Source organism: Phyllobates terribilis, unplaced genomic scaffold (assembly GCF_046119375.1).
Source record: "Phyllobates terribilis strain yellow unplaced genomic scaffold, ASM4611937v1 Scaffold_13__5_contigs__length_258822181, whole genome shotgun sequence".
Lineage (NCBI taxonomy): Eukaryota > Metazoa > Chordata > Amphibia > Anura > Dendrobatidae > Phyllobates > Phyllobates terribilis.
The window spans coordinates 29,676,076-29,696,793 of NW_027362773.1; the positions used below are offsets into that span (position 1 = coordinate 29,676,076).

General features: G+C 49.0%; 1 protein-coding gene across 1 annotated transcript in view; it reads right to left on the reverse strand.

Moving 5' to 3' along the window:
- The window catches only part of VWCE (von Willebrand factor C and EGF domains), a 154,977-nt gene that overhangs the window by 13,487 nt on the left and 120,772 nt on the right, over positions 1-20,718 (reverse strand). The window contains exons 24-29 of the mRNA XM_073658019.1: positions 20,488-20,570; positions 9,655-9,730; positions 8,789-9,586; positions 6,053-6,135; positions 4,548-4,652; positions 4,151-4,274 (exon numbers count right to left, since the gene is read on the reverse strand). Coding sequence (XP_073514120.1) covers positions 4,151-4,274; positions 4,548-4,652; positions 6,053-6,135; positions 8,789-9,586; positions 9,655-9,730; positions 20,488-20,570 — 1,269 coding nt within the window. The remainder of the gene's footprint in view (positions 1-4,150; positions 4,275-4,547; positions 4,653-6,052; positions 6,136-8,788; positions 9,587-9,654; positions 9,731-20,487; positions 20,571-20,718) is intronic.

Sequence of the window (20,718 nt, forward strand, 5' to 3'; positions counted from 1 at the left end):
CTGGGACTCTCACCACCATCACTCCCACCATCCACTACACTGCCCTGGGGCTGCACACTTCCCGTGGGGAGTCACACCACCTCAGCTGCATACACCATCAGCCCCAGCGGTCTGTCCTGCAGCGGCGGTTCCTAATGACCACAAATCCACGGGTGGCGTAGTCAGACGTTAACAACAGCACATAGCAGACTACCACTGGCCTGACCACCCTGAGCCACGGAACTGGGTTGCCACTACTACCCCCATCGTTCCCCTATTGCCCGGATCCGAGTGCCCCACGGCCCAGGGTGCGAGTCACCAGCGTTTTCAGATGGGAACTGTTTTAATAATTCCGCAACAAGGGCCTTCTGGTACCTCCCCATTTTAGTAGACTTTTCCGCCTCGGGAATAAGAGATAGAAAGTTCTCCTTGTAGCGTGGGTCTAGAAGTGTCACCAACCAGTAATGACTGTCACACCAAAATGTGGACAACGGGAGGGTCACGGGAAGAAAAGAAAAATCTTTAAATGAGAAGGTGTGTCCAAACTTTTGGTCTGTACTGTATGTCTGACATCCATGTCCACTCCTGAGGTCTTATGTGTGGAATCTGAATTGAATACCGACGGCCTTGTTGATGCTGGTAGTCAACAACTGTCCTCTTCTGCTCACAAATCCTTCCTAACATCTGCAATGTAGAGTTCCAATGGGTGGGGACATCACACACCAGTCGGAGGGCCGGAAGCTGGAGACGCTGCTGAAACACTGCAAGGGCGGTGGAAGCTATAGGTGACTTTCTAAAATGGGCACACAGGCGGCGTACTTTGACAAGCAGATCCAGCAGCTCCGGGTAGGTTTTGAGAAACTGCTGAACCATGAGGTTAAGCACATGAGCCGCCACCAGGTTTCGGCTATTGTCACACAAGACCATGCCTGGCTGTAGGTTCAGCGGTGTGAGCCACAGATCTGCCTGCTTTTTCAGAGCTGTAAGCAACTCTTCAGCGTTGTGTGGTTTGTCACCTAAGCATATTAGCTTCAGCACAGCCTGTTGCTGCTTGGCCGAGGCAGTGCTGCAGTGCTTCCAGCTTGCGACTAATGTGGTCATTTCGGAGATGGATGCTGAAGAGGAGGAGGAATTCCAGGAGCTGTAGAATGTGGGGCAACCCTGATTGACCCAGGGCCCGCAATCCTCGGCGTCAGGAGAACGTGTTCCGTCCCAAGGTCCGACTGGGTCCCGGCTTTCACTATGTTAACCCAGTGTGCCGTCAGTGAGAAGTTCCGTCCCTGCCCACAAGCACTTGTCCACGTGTCTGTGGTTAGGTGGACTTTCCCAGTAACTGTGTTGTTGAGGGCACGACTAATGTTGTGGGACACGTGCTCAAGTAATGCGGGGATGGCACACCGGGAGAAATAGTGGTGGCTGGGGACCAAGTACCGATGGGTGGCCGTCGCCATCAGGTTGTGGAACGCTTCCGTCTCCACGAGCCTAAAAGGTAACATTTCGAGCGCAAGCAGTCACAAAATGTGTGTATTTAGTAGTGAGGCTTGTGAGGCGTTGGCTGTGTATTTCCACTTGCGTTCCAAGGACTGGGTAGGGACAACTGAACGCAGTGCTGGGACAAGGACCTGATCATCCTTGCTGATTGTGCTACTTGAGAGTGTGCAACGACAGGAGCAGGGCAGGAGGCATCTTCGCATGCGCCATGGACAGAGGATTGGCTTGATTGCACAACAGCGGAAGAAGCAGTGGTGCCACCCGCAGACACTGTTCCTGGATCCTGGGGTTCGGCCTACTTAGTTGGGTGCTTTGCTGCCATGTGCCTGATCATACTGGTGGTGGTCAAGCTGGTATTTTTGATACCCCTGATGATGCTGGCCTGGCAGGTGTTGCAAATGGCCTTTTTGGAGTTATCGGCAGAGTCTTCAAAAAACAAGCATACTCGGGAAGACCTAACAGTTGTACTGGCAACTTCTGTTGTGTTGATGCTACGGGGAACAGTTGCCCGACTTCTGTCGGCGGCCACCACACTGCTTCTTCCTGCCTGTTGTGGTGCTACGCTTCCCTCCCCCTGTGTGCTGCTGTCCTCGCAGTGAATGTCCCCCTGCCAGGTTGGGTCAGTTACTATATCATCCACCACCTCGTCTTCCACTTCCGCACCCTGGTCCTCCTCCTGACTTTCTGGCAATTGTGTCTTATCATCGTCCACCTCTTGTGACAGTTTCCCACCGTCGCCTTCATGGGACAGTGGCTGCTGAAATATTTGGGCATCGCTACATGCGATCTCCTCTTGCCCCGATTCAAGTGGACCAAGCAAGATGCCCGAATCTATAAATGGAAAAGCTCTTCGGAGTGTCCAAGTGTGGGATCAGTTGTCTCTGGGCACTCGGCATGGTGGGAGGAAGGAGGATCAGGGTGAGGAATATGCGGTCCAGACTCACAGCTACTGAGACTTGACCGTGTGGAAGACAGGGTGGTGGTGGCTAAGTGACTGGAAGCATTATCTGCTACCAACCAATAACCTTTTCACATTGCTTTGTGTTCAATAGTGGTGTTCTGCGGTCCCTTATTAATTGGGACAGGAAGATCGAGTGAGAAGATGTGGGTGTTTGTTGTGGCACATTTTCAGCTATCCCACAGCCTCGGCCTCATCCTCTGCATGCACCATCATCACCACCACGTCCACTTCCCCGTCCCTTGCCACGCACCTTGCCAATTTTAAACAGAGTACAATATTTTCCACGTTCAGTACAAATGGCTGGAATTGAACTGCAGTGATATGTGATACAGTACGTGTGACAGAAAACCACAGTTTTAAATAGCAGGCCTGTAGGTAACTATTTTTTACAGCGACCTCGTGTCAAAAACTTCACTGAAACACTGCAACAAAATTTCAATGGAGGCCAGAAATGGCAGAATTTTGAGCGCACTTATATGTGATCCATGTGACAGACAAACCACAGTTTTAAATAGATGGATTTTTAGCGCTGTGATATGGAAAGGATCTGGCTGTATACTGCAGTGCCAAAAAAACAAATGGAGCAGAAAAATGGTGTTCTCTGGATTGCTTTTTAAGCAAATAATCAGGATTAAGATTGCAAAAAAAATTATTCCTGACCCCTTATACCTGGGCCTATTTCTAGAAATATCTGTAAAAGTTCCAGCAGACAGAACTAGAATGGACCCTCTTGCTACATGCACTGCAGTCTGCCACATACACTGCCTGCCTGCCTAGCACAGATATCTACCCAGCTGGATTAGTACTCAGAAGGACTGTTAGTTGAGATGGATAGGTGTAGATTATGTTTTGGTATACCTACACTAACTAAGAAACAAGCAAATCTCTCCCTAGCTCAGCAGAATCTCTTCCTACTCTTCCTGATTCCGGAGTGACTGTGACAAGCATGGCCGCGCCAGGTCTGATATACCCCTGATGACGCTGTGCGGCCAGCCAATCATTGGAATGCCACAACCAACATGGCTGCGGCATTACAGTGTGTGGCAGACAATCCCTGCATGTTCATTGGCGCTCTAAAGAGCGAGCTACCCCGAGCAATAGCGAACATGCTCGCTCATCACTACTCAGCACTATTAAGCTAACATTGAGATGAGTACCTATTCTTAAGGAATTATTTTCAATTACAGATGCAGCTATTTTATTGAGTCGCTTAGTCAACGATTCTAGACATTTGTTTTAAAGCAACACCAGGACATAATTTAGACTACACCTATTGACTTGTTAAGTGTTGTAGGTATGCTCTGTATCTATGAAGGAGTCTTCCCAGGGGAGATGGATGAAGAGCAGAGTTGTCCCAATTTCCTATCATCAATGGTTTGATCCTTTGTTATCTGCCACCAGAGGATTTTAATAAAGGTGTCAACTTCAATTCTGATCCAGCCCTGATGATAATCACATGACCACTGTCCCTTCTCCCTATATATACCATACCCACAAGATGAAAAATTATTTCTACCAAACAGCAAGCTCTGTTTGGAAAAGTTTAGTGGTTAATGTAAAAACTGCAATATTCCAACCTTTTGCTGGTCATAGATCCATTATTTACTGGATGTAGCGTTAGTACCTGAACATTCTTCTCTCACTGAATATACAATACTGTCCGAGTAGTGGACCCTTTAAAACCACAGTTCCCATGTTAACTTCGATGATAGCAGTTACCTGACTCCGCACTTTGTGTCGTGGCCTCACTGCTGCATCCATATTTATAGGAGCAGGAATGGCATTGTAGTGCTATTCCTTGACATTTGCAGAACTCAAAGCCCTTCCCTCGTTCGGTCTGAATCTACAAGGGAAAGCAATGATTGTACATGTGTAATTCCAGACAGAGACGTACAGAAAATGGCCAGTACAACCCATTAATCAGAGGACAACCATTACAGGAGGCTTGATTGACAAACGTTTATATTCAGGAGGCACAATTTACGATATGTTTTTTGTTTTTTTATAAATAAATTATTTCATAATGGTGCCCCCCAAAGTAAATTTCTTTTACTGGGACAGCCCCATAGGTAAAAAGGTTGGAAAACATTGATCTAAAGGAGCACAAAGTCATTACCTGGTTAGTTTCTTTAGAGCAGGAATCCACTGGAAAACTATCACATCTCAGGCAGCACAGACCAGTGGACAAAAATGTAGGTGCATTACAGTAAATTTCCTCTTTCTGAAATGAAATAGAAAATAGTTATAAATCTACCAATACTATGAGAAGTACAAAAATTGCCCAACAATAAGAGAAATCCTATGGACATACATGAACTGACAGGTAGTATGTCTAATAAGCTTCGTCCAGAACTGACACTTTGATGACCTGCCCTTATCAGATCATCCATATCCGATCAGTTGGGTCCAACACCAGGCAACAACTAAATCAGCTGGTATCAGCTCCAGCGGCGGCCAGATGGAGACAGAACAGCACTGCTCTGTTCAATGCATAGTGGCCATTTTCAGGTTTCTCCCGTTCATTTCATCAGGAGCTAATTGCAGTATCTAGTATTGGCCAATCCACGGTGTATGAAGCTGCACTGTTCCGGCTCTGTACACTGGGCCAAATGCATCAAGACCAGCGTTGTGCACAACTTGTCATGATGAGGGGGCGTGCTGGAGTACGCTTCTTCATTAATCAGGAGCGTCGGACGAGTAGTGCACACTTCTGTATGCATCTAACCACAAATTTTACTCCAGTCCCCGCTGAAGTAAGATTTGTGGCGTAGTAAATGTCAACACTCATCATGAATTTGATGAGCGGTGGTAACTGCGACCCCATCCTACCCCTCCTCCACAAATTTCGGCAGAGTTGGAGAAGCTGGCGTGAAGACGCCAGAAGTCGCAAAATGTAGGCACAGCTCCAAGTTGAACCTACATTTTGTGACTTTTCAAAATTATTTTCAAAATTATGGCATGAAAGCTTAGCTTCACCGGACCCACCAGACATTCAGCCTCCGCCAGAGCCGATCAGTGGGGGGTGACGGGTGTCAAACCTCGACCAATCTCATATCAATGACCTGTCCCATGGATAGGTCATCAATATCACTGCCGTGGACAACTCCTATAAAACTTATTACCTATCCACAGGATAGATTCGAAATGTATGATTGCTGGAGGTCTAACTGATGGGACCCATCACTGATTTGGAGAACAGGTTTGGTGGTGAGAAAGGGGTTATTAACTGACACCAGGGAGAAGTGAGAGCTGCTGCTGCTCTCTGACCTCCTCCGAATCTCAGTTACGTCTGAAGGATGTGAGCGTGAAGGGGCTGCTGATTGGCTGCGGAGATGGGGCATGACAATATCACGTGGGAAGGAGTTGTCCGAGTAGTGGACAACCCCTTTATGGTAAAAGATGCATAACATTGTGTGTGTTTATACGTAGTGGCAGAGGTATAAGGGGTGCAGTGATGGCTATTGCACTTGGGCCCGATGGCTCCTTTGGCACATAACTCCACTATTATTATGGCACATGGCAAGTGAGAGGTCTTGTTTGAGCTTTTGCACTAGGGCTCAGGTAGTTAGACCTCTACAACAATGATTGATTATTGGAACCTCTTCGTAGGGAGTGCTTTACCAGACATTCACAATGCAGGCAGTAATCCAAGTCAGCAACGTAGATAGAGCCATTGGTAAATATGTGTCCATTCAGAGAGCAATCTGAAGAAAGGCAAAAATAAAAACATGTCTTTTATCAGTGCTAATTATATCTATAGAATTACTACAATCCATAAATATTGTGGAAATATACAAACAGTAACTAATATTAGAATATGTGCACACAGAGTCTTTTTGCTGAGTTTCCGGAGCAGAAACTGAGCAGAAACAACTGCAGAAACTCCCATGTTTTTGAGGAGTTTTGATATTTGGAGGCGGATGTGGAGAGTTTCCACTCAGTTTGTGCTTCAAAACCTCCTTGGAAAAACTCTGTGTGCACATAAGCTTATTATAGGGAATCTGTCAGCAGGTTTTACTACCACAAATCAAACACATCGATGTAAGGTCACTGTGACGCGCCCCCTGGGCCTGTGTTGTGCAGGGGATACCCGGAGCCGGATCGCTGAGGGTTGTAGTCTCAGTGTGGCGGTGACCCGGTCCGTGCCCAGGGCGGTCAAACCAGTGGCAGTCTTAAGTAATAACAATGTCCGACTACGCCACCCGTGGATTGCGGTCAGTGGGGACCGCCGCTGCGCTGCCGACCGCTGAGGCTGATGTTGTTTGCGCAGCCGAGTATGGGATAACTCCCCACGGGAGAAGTATTGCCTCAGGGCAGCTAGTGTGGATGATGGGAGTGATGGTGTGAGCGTCCCAGTAGTAATGGTGCTGGTGCGGCGATGAAACACAGAGACTTGTAATTGCAGTTTCCAATGCTTTACTCACAGTTGTTATTCTGGTCACTTGTGCACATGAGGGACCGCCTGAGCCGTGCTGAGTTCACCAGGCAAGGGACTCGACCAACTCCCAGGCAATTCCAGAGCGTGGCACAGGGCTCCCTTCCTTTCCTTTCTCTGGCCGTCCCCACCAGTGACCCACCTTTGTCCAGCTCCCTCGGGCCTTCTCTTGGCGAAACCTATCTCCGGTTTCCCTGACCCTATGCGGTATGCTTTCCTGGTGGATGTAGTGAGGGGTCGCACCAAGATGTGGTAACAACCTCCGGTCTTTGGCTGAGGAATCTGTTGCCTCCACCAATTTGGGTTCCGGTACCCTGTTCTGCCAACCCTTCACCCTGTATCTCCTGGGCATATGGGGTTCCTTCTGTCCTCGTGTCTCTGGGCCTTTCTCTGTGTTCCTTGCTTCCTTTCTCCTCTGTTCCAGTTCCTTTCTTACTTTCCTTTCTGTTCTTTCTTCTCTCTCTCAGGCTCCAGCCTTCTGACAAGGCCTGCCTGCGGAGCAGAGCCCATGCAGAGGCTCTGCTTCCTGTCTTCTCCTCTCACTCTTAACACTGACTCTAAGATGGTGCCCACCTTATATACCTCCTTCTGACACCCGAGCCCAGGTGACTAGCCACCAATGGGCTCCTACCTATGCCCAGAAACCCACCCCTATCTGCTCCTACACCACTGGGTATTCCACCCCCTGCCCCACTCCAGCCAGGGACAGATGCTGTCGTGCCTGCACTTCTGTCTAGTGGGAGCACCGTTGACCTGTCCCTCGGAAATGGGGTGTGTGTGGTGCATGCAGCTAAACGAGTCCTGGTCCACACTCCATCCTTACCCGGGAGTGGAATATCACACCTCTGGTTTGAGGTGCAATACCCCTGTAGCAGCCGAGCCCTCGGGGTGCTACAACTGCAATCCAGAATCAATCCATAAATTAATTTTTGTATTCCTTTTTCGTTCCACTTTGTTCAATTTTTATGCTGATGAGCAGCAAGTGCAGGGGGCTTACAGCACTCCATCTCTTTACAATTTTCCCCACTCATTGTCGTCCTTTGCTCCCTGATTGAGAGGTTAAATTTTTTTGTCTGAGTGACCTGCTTTCTTGCGGGAAATCTTGCGCATGTGCAATTACTCTGAGTCCTTATGACGCAGTGAGATCAGGACTATGGATTTGCGCATGCGCCGCCCCCTCTAAGAAGATGACTGGCATGGGAGTGTCAGTGCTTGAGCGAGCTTTGCTGAAGGGGAGACAGGTCACTTAGATAAGAGGACCTGTCAATCAGGGAGCAAAGAACGGCAACTGGCGGGGAGAATTGGAAAGAGGACAGAGAACTGTAAGTGCAGGGTCAAGACCCCTGCACTTGCGGTTTATGAGCATAATAATTAAATAGAGGATTACTGTACTTTGAAATTCAAAGAAGAATTACAAAACGAAGGTATGGATTGATTCTGGATTAGCTAACCATATATATGTTTGGCTTGTGGTTGTAAACCCTGTTGACCGCTTCCCTTTAAGAATACTTTTATTTTAACAAATTTTTCCCAATGAGATTTTGTCAAACGGAAGTGTCACACGGCCGTATAACTCGGACATTGATGGCAACGCAATACTCAGACTGGCTGACGGCTCTCCCAACCAGAACGTGACAGTTTCATAGAAATACATGCTGTCACGTTCCTGTCAAGAGAGCCAACGGCCAGTCCGAGCATTGCGTTGCGATCCTCGTCCAAGTTATACAGTTGTATGATTCTCCCCTAATAGTGAATATCAAGTGGTTGGTGTTTTGGGAAGTGTGAGTGCAGAACCTCACAAGAGCTGCAGGTTCACTTACATAATATTCATTATTTGTTACAACAGAGATATATAAGAGAAAAAATCTATTGCCAACAATATTCAACCAGAAACAAATGTCAAATTCTGTAATAACTTTTACCTGCAGGTTGTTCAGTTTCGTAAAGTGTTATCTTCGTTTCTTCCAAAACTGTGAGGGAAAGCCTTGTGTTAAATGTCCAATATGGAAGATGAACTGAATGACTTGTTGGAGAGATTGAAGCCATATCAGTGTCATATACCAAAGATGATGACCTGATAAGATCATGTGGAGATTCATGGAGGTTTTCTTCTTTGGCAATGAATTCAGAGAATGTCGTGAGCGTCGAAGGAGGTTTGGAAACTTGTAGTAATTGTTGTAAGGAACTCATGGAAGGTGATGGTGAAAGAGATGACTCAGAAGATCCTTGAAACACACTATTAGGAGACTGATTAGTGACAACTTGATCATGGAACATTGAGGTAGAGTGACTTGTTGAAAAAGGACTTCTGGTGGTCCCTGAAAAAGTCGGAAATACGGCAGAGGTAGAAATGGACAAATAATCAGTCTTTAAAATGTCACTATGTGATACTGGAACAACTTGTATATCTGTTGTTGGTTCCGATTGAAGATCAGACACTAATTCAAGGGTTTGAGAAGTTCTATAATTGTTAGATAATTTTTTATTGTCAAATGAGTGGTGACTTGGGACCTCAGTTTGAGCAACAAATCTAGGAAGAGTTGAGGTAGTGATTGAAGTCATGGAGATCCTCTGTGACATCAGTTTCAAGTTTAAGGACAGATGGCTAGGTAGGGGTGGGTTAGTAACACTCAGTAACTTTATTGGAGCACTAGCTTCTTGTATTATTGTATTTTGCTGAGAATATTGTATCTGTTTAGTGTGAAAAGATCCTGGGACTTCTAGAAAAGAAAAATACATGATCATAAATTGCCTAAAGACTTACATGGAATCTTGTTACTGGACATACCATTCAGACAGTCCTGAGTCTTCTGCTCACATGGGGTACAAGAACCTTCTCTCTCTTCACAATGAACATTTCCAGCCTAGGGATGAAAATCTGTATAAGCATCACTACATCTTTGGAAGAACCAGATTATTTGTATGTGTGGCGCCCCTGAGGGTTCAGTCACCACAGAGGTACTGCATCTCACCCAGAGGTGTGGTATCTCACTCTCAGGTAAGGAAGGAGTACTGCCTGGGACCCTAACACCTGCATCCAATACTACACTACTCCAGACAAGCAGGAGGGGAAAGATGCGTCCCTTTCCTGCTGAGCCCTGACCCTGGCTGGAGTGGGGGGAACCAAGTGAGGGGGAAACATGTAGTGGGTGTGGGTGGAGGAAGTAAATCAAGGGAGCACTTGTTAGGAATAGTATAAAGAGGGAAGCCATCTTGACAGAACAGTTCAGTCTGAGAGGAGAAGTAGAGGGAGCAGGAGCTCTGTAGGAGCTCTGCTCTGGAGGAGGGCCTAGCCAGAGAGGCCCAGGACTGGAGAGAGAGAGAGAGAGAGAGGAGCAGGAGAAAGGCTCCAAGAACGTAGAAGGGACCCCAGGGGTACGGGAAGTGCTGGAGGCCACCCATATGCCTGAATCTACCAGGAGGTGGAGGGGTCAGGTCGCACAGAGGGGACCGGTCCCTAAACTAGTTCTTTAAGCCTCAACTAGGAAACTGGAGGCTGCAGTATTTCAGGTACTGCAGCCACAAGACACATCCGTCTCACCAAGAAGGTGGCCATAGAGGACCCAGGGGACTGAGAAGACGTCACCCTGCAAGGTCCGCGGTCACTGGATTGGGACACTAGGTGTGAGGTGCAGGGAGATGACCAGAGGGAATACACAGAAGGGGGTCCCGTTACGTACTCCGGAGAGACCTGGGAGTTTTCTGAACCCCTCCCTGAGTAAGCACAGAACACCGTGGGAAGTTACTCTAGTACTGGTAACTGGTAGTCTAAGAAACCGTGAGTAAACCCTGCGGACTGCACCTTACTGTCTCTGTGATCATTATCTGCGCCATCCTCTGCACTACACCATAGCAGCAACATCTACACTGCCCTGGAGCTAAGCTCTACCTGTGGAGAGCTAAACCAACTCTGCTGCATTCACATCAGCTCCAGAGGACCTGCTCCGCAGCGGTGGCTCCCTTTAGCCGCATACCACAGGTGGCGTCACGAACTGTATATAAAACTATAAATCCCCTGTAAATATCCCCCTTTTGATTGACCGCCCTGGGTCACGGACCGGGTCACTGCCACTGTGACATCTCCCCTAGCAACGACCGGCCCGGCACCGAGTACCCCACGGCCCAGGGGGCGCATCATATGTCCATCATAGATACCTCATTTTTACAAAATTTCGCTCTTAGTGGTCTGTAGATGTCTTATGTCTATGGTCAGTCTAATGGGGTTGACCATTTTCTGGTCAAAATTCTAAAATGTGTTAAACTGTCATATTTAGAGTTGGTACGAATTTTACTGTCACAAACTGGTCTATGGCTGCTGGAATGGGAAAGAGAGGGGCAACTCTTACCTGACTGTGGTTCTTCTTTTGATTAGCCTGCCTGACGTGATATCATTGTTTCAATATGATGTTGTGCCAGGTCGGCTAATCAAAAGAAGAGCTGCTGGCGACATCAGGTAAGAGTTTGTACTCCTATCATTCCTGCGGCCATAGAGCACTTTCGTGGATGATGGAATGGGATGTGGGAGTTGATTCACTCCAACTCTAACTATAACCAATCGTAAATATTTCAAGCATTTACACCAGAGATGCGCCGCCCCCTACTGCACACGGATCAGCAATGTAAAAAGTGGATGACTGTATTGTCCCTGTCCATAGGACTCAAGATAGCAGCAGTCTTGTGATTTTCCCTACAGCTGCCTACCCTTCTGGAAAAGCACTATAAAAAGGACAGATGAGTAGAGTACATGTGCAGAGATAGGCAGCAAAATCTCCATTTTCTGAACAGTACTGAACGACATCTGACTCCACCATCTTGAGTCTTATGGATAGGGACAGCCATGGGGGTCAGGGGGTTTTGAAATGCAGAGCAGAGGTAAAGCATAGGGTATTTAAGTTTAATTATGTCAGGCCACTGCTTTTTTTGTGGTTTACTGAAGAAGTCAGAGAACTTTGAGATGTGTTGAAACTAAACCGCACTGTTACCTTTTTTGCTGTATACTGGATTTTTTTATGGACACACAATCAGCAGCTCAGGTTACCTACACCTCCTTCTATTCTAGACCACAGTTTTGGGCATTTTAGAAATTCTCCAACCCTTTTAAGACTAAGGCTGTGTGGCACCCTGCTGTTCACAGGTACCACAGGACCCAGGGTGCATGGATGGACTTCTCCACAAGAGGCCCTCACTACATACAAACACCTCCACCCTTCCACCTCATACCAGCAGAGGGAGCCCGTTAGGGACATATATATATATATGGAGGGTGGAGCTAAGCAGTCAGAGTTAGTTGTTGGAGAGAGTCAGACAGAGTCAGAGAGTCTGAGAGCGTGCTGACGCTGAGAGCAGCGAAGACGCAGCACGTCTGCTGCTGAGTTCTGAGGGCCCCGAGCGTGGCCGACGGCAAAGAGGAGAGGAGAGAGGAGTTGAAAGGGGCAGAGGAGCATCATAGGCTCACCCCGAAGATACAAACCGGACACCGGGTCCGCGCCTACAGGGTCCTCTATACCCAGTAGGGACCACCGGCATTCCAGGAGGACTACAAGTCCCTGGCAGACCTGAAGCTAGACCCATTACAGGACCAGGAACCACGAAGGCCCCGGCGACCAGGGATAGTGGTTGCCAGCAGAAGGTCCTACTACCGAGCGACAGGTGAAGGAACAGCACGACACATAAGTGTCACGGGTGTGTTGCCACGAAGATCGTCACGAGTACACAGCCTGACTTCTCGCAGCTGACTTGTTGGTGCTTTGTGTTTCTCGGCAGTGAGGGAGTTAATTCTCTCTCTCTCTCTGGGCTAGATGAGGTCCAGCCTCGCCCAGCTGCAATCAATACTTCTGTAGTGAGACTCCTTCATATACCTGCTGGTCTGTCTGGGAGGTGTCGGTGAAAGCATTTCATTCAGACTGACAGAGCGGATCGTGGTGTTTGGAGTTGCTGAGATAAGTGTACTTGGAAGTGTTTTTTCCCTTTCCTCGCTTTATCATTTATCTCCTTTCCCGTTGGTTTTCCCTCTGTTGTAGTTGAGAAGTTGTTTGTATGCAAGGTGGTTTTGGTTTTTCCCTTGTACTGTCTCGTTCGTCTAAATACTGTGTTTGGGCATATTATTTCTTGTTCCCTTTGGTTGTGATCGGGGTCCTTCTCAGGACTAGATTACTGAGGTGCAGGGATCTTCAGGAGGTAGGGGTTACGCTGGCGGCCTGGACCTCTGTACCTTTAACAGTACCTCCAGGTTGAGGGATTAGTCAGGGCCCCAGCTTAGGGTCAGCTTAGGCCCCCTACCTCCAGAATACAGAGACAGCGTGACATTTTCACCGACCCACTTAGTTTTTCTCCAGCTACTATGGATCCAGTAGCCGGTCTAGCTCGGCAATTGCAGAGTTTGTCCATGGAGCTGGCGGACGTTAGGTCCAAGGTTTGGCATCCTCAGGAGCAAGCCGGACCAGAACCTAAAGTAGCTCTCCCTGATAGGTTCACTGGGGGGCGGGACAAGTTTTTTGTTTTCCGGGAGGCATGTAAATTGTACTTTCGGCTGCGGCCTCGGTCATCGGGGAGTGAAGAACAAAGGGTGGGAATTGTCATCTCGCTCCTACAAGGGGACCCACAATCTTGGGCGTTCTCTCTTCCCCCGGGTTCCCCGGCTCTCCAGACAGTGGATAGGTTTTTCGCTGCCCTGGGACTCGTATATGATGACCCAGATCGGATCTCCCTTGCTGAGTCTAAGTTACGTAGGATCCAGCAGGGAGATCGTCCGGCGGAGGAATTCTGTTCGGAGTTCCGTAGGTGGGCCACGGACACCCAGTGGAATGACCCGGCTCTTAGAAGCCAGTTTTGTCATGGTTTATCCGACAAATTACAGGATGTGTTGGCACAGTATGACTCTCCCGTGTCTCTGGAAGCCGCTATGGCCCTCGCTATTCGCGTGGACAGACGGCTTCGGGAGAGGTGCGGGATAACTCTACCCCCTGTGATGACTCCACCTCCTACAAGGTCCCCTCATATGGTGGTTCCCCTGGTCAGTCCAGAGGAGCCTATGCAATTAGGAGGGACATCATTTCGGGGGAGGGGACCGGTGGTGCGCCATAAGGCAGGAAGGTGTTTCTTCTGCGGGAGAAAGGGACATTTTATTGGGGGGTGTCCATCCCGTCCCTTGCAGAGTGAAGAGTCGTCGGAAAACTGTTGATCCCAGGTTGTGTGGTGGATGGCAATCTGGGAGTAGGTATTTCGTCCCTAGGTTCGTCTCAGTTTCTCGTACCGGCGGAGGTGGTGGTGGGTACGAGAACTGAGAGGATATCTGTTCTTCTGGATAGTGGGGCCGGGGCTAATCTGGTTGATGCTCGGTTTGCCCGGGTTCAAGGTATGCGGTTGAGTGAGTTGGCTAAACCCATCCCCATATTCTCGATCGATGCCAGGCCTCTCGGGCAGGGAAGTTTTTTGCAAGTTGTGCATGACGTAAAACTTCAAGTGGGGGCAATACATAAAGAACTGTTGTCTTGCTACGTGTTGGAGGGTCTTCCCACTCCTATTGTGTTGGGCCTTCCTTGGTTAGCTAAGCATAACCCGGTTATTAATTGGCAAACCAGGGAGATAAGCCAATGGAGTAAATTCTGTAATAAAAACTGCATGAACACGGTCATTGGTGCGGTTACTCCTTGGGTCTTACCTCCATTTCTGGCGGACTTTGAGGATGTATTCTCGGAGAAAGGGTGTCAGGAACTACCTCCTCATCGCGTGTATGACTGTTCTGTAAAACTGCTCCCAGAGGCCAAGTTACCTAAAGCTAGGTTGTATAACCTTTCTGGTCCTGAGAGGCAGGCCATGAAGGATTATATCTCAGAAAGTCTGGCTAAGGGGCATATTAGACCTTCATCTTCACCGGTGGCTGCGGGGTTCTTCTTTGTTAAGAAGAAAGATGGAGGCCTACGCCCTTGCCTGGATTTCCGTGAACTTAATCGGATTACGGTCCGAGATCCGTATCCGCTCCCACTTATTCCCGATCTCTTTAATCAGATCGTGGGCGCCAAATGGTTTTCTAAGTTGGATCTCAGGGGGGCGTACAATCTGATTAGGATGAAGGAGGGGGATGAGTGGAAGACGGCGTTTAACACTCCGGAGGGGCATTATGAGAACCTTGTCATGCCATTCGGTCTGACTAATGCCCCGGCGGTGTTCCAACACTTTGTTAATGACATTTTTCGCCGCTTGGTGGGACAGTTTGTTGTCATATATCTGGATGATATCCTAATTTACTCGCCGGATCTGGTGTCTCATCAGGAGCACGTTAGGCAGGTGTTACAGATCTTGCGGGATAATAAACTGTATGCCAAGTGGGAAAAGTGTGTGTTCGCCGTACAGGAACTCCAGTTTTTAGGCTTCCTGGTTTCAGCGTCCGGTTTTCGTATGGACCCTGGGAAAGTGCGGGCAGTTCTTGAGTGGGATCGGCCAGAGAATCTTAAGGCATTACAACGTTTCCTGGGGTTTGCTAATTATTACCGAAAGTTCATTCGTAATTTCTCGTCCATGGTTAAGCCTCTCACTGACATGACTAAAAAGGGGACGGATTTTTCTAGGTGGTCTGACAAGGCTTGTCAAGCATTCTCCTCTTTGAAAAAATGCTTTGCCTCGGCGCCCATACTCATTCAACCTGATGCGTCTCAGCCATTCATTGTAGAGGTAGACGCTTCCGAGGTAGGGGTGGGAGCAGTATTGTCACAAGGTTCGTCCCCTGGTAAGTGGCATCCGTGCGCCTTTTTCTCTAAAAAATTGTCGTCCGCTGAGAGGAATTACGATGTCGGCAATAGGGAACTCTTGGCCATTAAGTTAGCTTTTGAGGAGTGGCGCCATTTTCTGGAGGGGGCAGTTCATCCGGTCACCGTCATCACCGATCACAAGAACCTGCTATATCTGGAGTCCGCGAAACGTCTGAATCCCAGACAAGCTAGGTGGTCATTGTTTTTTACCAGGTTTAATTTTGTCGTTACATATCGTCCTGGGTCAAAAAATGTAAAGGCGGATGCCTTATCTCGTAGTTTCCCGGGGGCCGGGAATACGGACGACCCGATTCCTATCCTTCAGGAGGGGGTGGTGGTTTCGGCAGTATGCTCTGAGCTGGAGGAGGAGGTATTGGAGGCTCAGGGGGACGCCCCTGTTGGACCTCCAGGGAGATTGTTTGTTCCAGATCAGTTGCGACAAAAGGTGATCGAGGCACACCATAACTCAGTTTTTGCAGGACACCCGGGGAGTAAAGCAACTGTGGATCTCCTCTCGCGTCGGTTTTGGTGGCCTAATTTACATAAGGAGGTGGTAACTTTTGTCGCGTCCTGTGGGGTTTGTGCGCGCTCTAAGACCTCACATACCCGTCCGTCTGGGGCCCTCTTACCTTTGAAGATCCCGGAGCGTCCTTGGACTCATCTGTCTATGGACTTTATTACGGACCTCCCTCCGTCTTCGGGTAAAACGGTCATACTCGTTGTAGTGGACAGGTTCAGCAAGATGGCACATTTTATCGCTCTTCCGGCTCTCCCTAATGCTAAAACTCTTGCGCAGGTGTTCATTGGGGAGATTGTGAGGCTTCACGGGGTACCCACCGAGGTGGTGTCTGATCGGGGGTCTCAGTTTGTGTCTAAGTTCTGGAAGGCGTTTTGTGCACGGCGGGGGATGCAGTTGTCATTCTCATCGGCTTTTCATCCTCAGACCAATGGTCAGACGGAACGTATGAACCAGAGCTTGGAGACATATCTCCGGTGTTTTGTGTCAGAGAACCAGGAGGACTGGGCTTCTTTCTTACCTCTGGCAGAGTTTGCTCTTAATAATAGGTGGAGCGAGTCCACTGGTAAGTCCCCGTTTTTTGGGGCATATGGTTTTCACCCCCAGTTTTGTACTTTCAGTGGGGGGGGCTCTTCGGGGGTTCCTGAGGAGGAACGATTTTCCTCATCACTCGCTTCAGTATGGAGAGGGGTGCTGAAGAATCTGAATACTATGGGGAACCGATACAAACGTATGGCTGATAGGAGGAGAGTGTCTGGTCCGGACCTAAGTGTGAACGATCGGGTATGGTTGTCTACCAGGAATATAAAACTTAAGGTTCCCTCCTGGAAACTGGGTCCCAGGTTCATCGGGCCGTACAGAATCAGTTCTATTATTAATCCGGTGGCATTCCGTCTTGACCTCCCCCCTACGTTTAAAATTCACAACGTGTTTCACAGATCATTGCTTAAGAGGTATGTGGCGCCGGTGGTACCGTCACTTTTACCTCCCCCTCCAGTGGTTGTCAATGGTAACTTGGAGTTCCAGGTATCGAGGGTCATTGATTCACGCTTTAATCGCCGGTCCCTTCAGTACTTGGTTCATTGGAAGGGGTATGGTCCTGAGGAGAGGATGTGGGTTCCTGCGTCGGATATTAACGCAGACCGATTAGTTCGGGCCTTCCACACGACTCACCCGGATAAACCTGGCCCTGAGGGTCCGGAGGCCCCTCGTAGAAGGGGGGGTACTGTCACGGGTGTGTTGCCACGAAGATCGTCACGAGTACACAGCCTGACTTCTCGCAGCTGACTTGTTGGTGCTTTGTGTTTCTCGGCAGTGAGGGAGTTAATTCTCTCTCTCTCTCTGGGCTAGATGAGGTCCAGCCTCGCCCAGCTGCAATCAATACTTCTGTAGTGAGACTCCTTCATATACCTGCTGGTCTGTCTGGGAGGTGTCGGTGAAAGCATTTCATTCAGACTGACAGAGCGGATCGTGGTGTTTGGAGTTGCTGAGATAAGTGTACTTGGAAGTGTTTTTTCCCTTTCCTCGCTTTATCATTTATCTCCTTTCCCGTTGGTTTTCCCTCTGTTGTAGTTGAGAAGTTGTTTGCATGCAAGGTGGTTTTGGTTTTTCCCTTGTACTGTCTCGTTCGTCTAAATACTGTGTTTGGGCATATTATTTCTTGTTCCCTTTGGTTGTGATCGGGGTCCTTCTCAGGACTAGATTACTGAGGTGCAGGGATCTTCAGGAGGTAGGGGTTACGCTGGCGGCCTGGACCTCTGTACCTTTAACAGTACCTCCAGGTTGAGGGATTAGTCAGGGCCCTAGCTTAGGGTCAGCTTAGGCCCCCTACCTCCAGAATACAGAGACAGCGTGACAATAAGCTAGGCCCAGTTGCAGGCTGGCCAGGAGCATACAGAGAGGCAGACACGGACCAGGAGGCCTTATACCCGCTTACTGGGGAGAAGTCCTAAAGTGCACCCATCCTACTGAGTACCCTGGACCGTACCTGACATTAGCACCAGTAAAGGTATTGAAGCGAATCCCCTGTCTCTGTCAGTTACTCCTGCTGCGCCATCCCGCCTGCACTACAAGCCCCAGCAACACCACCCACCATCAAACTCCACACTGCCCCGGGGGCCCGCTCCACCTGTGGGGATCAGAAACACCTCAGCTGCCATCCCATCACCCCCCGGAGGTCTGCAACAGCGCTGGTAAACCTTACCAGGTACCACAAGTGGCGTCACAAACTATTTATTTTATTTTTATTTTCTATCCAAGTTACAATCCCCTTTTTGGTTGACCGCCCTGGGCCATGGACCGGGCCAGCCACTGTGACATACCCCCCCCAGCATCCATAGGCCCGGCTGCCGAGTACCCCATTGCCCCGGGGACGCGTCAGCTGCGCTTTTCTGCGTTAAGTATGTGTTTTTCAAGCGTTTTTGCCGCAGAATTTCCACAGCGAAAACGCTTAAAAAATGCTTGGTAATACGTGCCCCACGGCCCCCAATGATAATCTGCATGTGCTGTGCACATGCTGCGGAAATTTCTGCTGCAGAGACTCTCCTCCAGACCCAGGTACCATAGTACCTGTTAAAAAAAAGAATTAAAATAAAAAAATATACATTCTACTTACCTTCTCATGTCCCCCAGTCTCCTGTATGATGGATGCGTCCTGGCTCCCCGGCGGCTCACGATGGTGTAAAATGACCTTCCATGACATCATTTAGTCATGTGACAGGTCACGCGACCGCTGACATCGGTATAATGTTTTTTTGTTTTTTTTTACCATTTTTATTCTTTTTTTTTTAACTAACTTGGTCATACTATATAAATCCATGTCGGTTGCATGGATTTATATAGTGTGACCAAGTTGTCAAGCACTTTCCAAGTGATGCTAAAATCACTTGGAAAAGCGCTTGACATCCCGCATGCGGAAATGCATGCAAAAACGCTTGAAAAACGCTTCTACCTGGCAGGAAAGAAGTATGTACAATCCGCATGCGTTTTTCCTGCCAAAAAAAATCTGCAGCATTTCTGCATCGTGGGTGTGGTGCCCCTGAGGGTTCGGTCGCCACAGAGATATTGCATCTCGCCCAGAGGTGTGGTATCTCACTCTCGGGTAAGGAAGGAGTATGGCTCAGGACCCCAGCACCACATTCACTACACCACATTTCCGGGGGATAGGGCGAGAATGCTCCTAAGGGAGAGCACAAGTGTCCCTGATCCCTGGCTGGAGTGGGGAGGACCCACTTAGATAGGGGGAACTATGTAGTGGATGGGTGGAGGACGTAGATCCTGGGCGCACTGAGTAGGAGTTTAAGTAGAGAAGCCAACTTAGAGAGAACGAACAGTCGGAGGAGTAGTGAGGAGGAGACAGGGGGCAGAGGCTCCGTACGAGCTCTGCTCCACAGGCAGGCCTAGTCAGGAGGCCCGAGTCTGAAAGGAGAGAAGAGAGGAAAGAGGGAACAGAAAGGCTCCAGGACGAGAAGAGAAAGGACCCCAGGGGTACGGGCCGTGCGGCCGCCACCCGTACGCCCGCCGCTGCCAGGAGATAGGGGGGGTCAGGCTAAAGAAGGGGAACCGGGTCCCCCAACCAGCAGTGACTACAGGACTCAACTGGGAACCAGAGGCTGCAGCACTTTAAGTACAGCAGGCCGTCCACACCAGCCACTAGGAAAGTAGCCACATAGGACCCCGGGGACGGAACATACGTCGCCCGCTAAGGCCCGAGGACACTGGACAGAGGTGCCGCTAGGTGTGAGGTACAAGGAAAGAGGCCAGAGAGGACACACAGGAGGGGATCCTGATAAATACTCTGGAGATATCTGAGGGTCGTCCGAGCTCCTCACTGCATGAGCACAGGACGCCGTGGGCTCTTACACTGGCCCTGTAACTGGAACTGCTTAAATCGTGAGTGAAGACCCTGGGACTGCACCCTCTTGTCTCTGTGTTCCTTGCGGCGCCAGTACTCACAGCACTAGAACGTCCTGCACAATCACCGCCATCATCCAGTCACGCTGCCCTGAAGCTCCACTCTTCCTGTGAGGAGTTACATCACCTTGCTGCACATACCACCAGCTTCAGCGGACTGCTCCGCAGCGGCGGTTACCAATAACCGCATTCCACAGGTGGCGTAGTCGGACATTAACATTTGTACACATAGACTACCCCCTTGGTTTGACCGCCCTGGGCCACGGACCGGGTCACCGCCACAGTGACTACAACCTCCAGCATCCACAAGGCCCTGCTCCGGGTACCCCCACGGCCCAGGGGGCGCGTCATGGGCACTTAGCCTTAATATACTGGTCCAATCTATCAGTTGGGTCACATGAAGAAATTTGCATCAGATTTGATAGAAAATAGTGGATACACTTACAAAACAATGACATACAACACAGGGATCAGGCTTCAGAATGTAGGAACCTCCATTCTCCAGAATATGTTCTTCAAAGGCACACTCTGATATCAGAGAGGGAAAATGTTATCATCACTTTACAGGAAAATGTTACCATCACTTTACAAATGCCTCATTGTACAACACAAAGTGGTAAAAAACAGCTAAAATAGAGACTACGCTGAATACAAAATAAAAACTAACTTGTGGGCT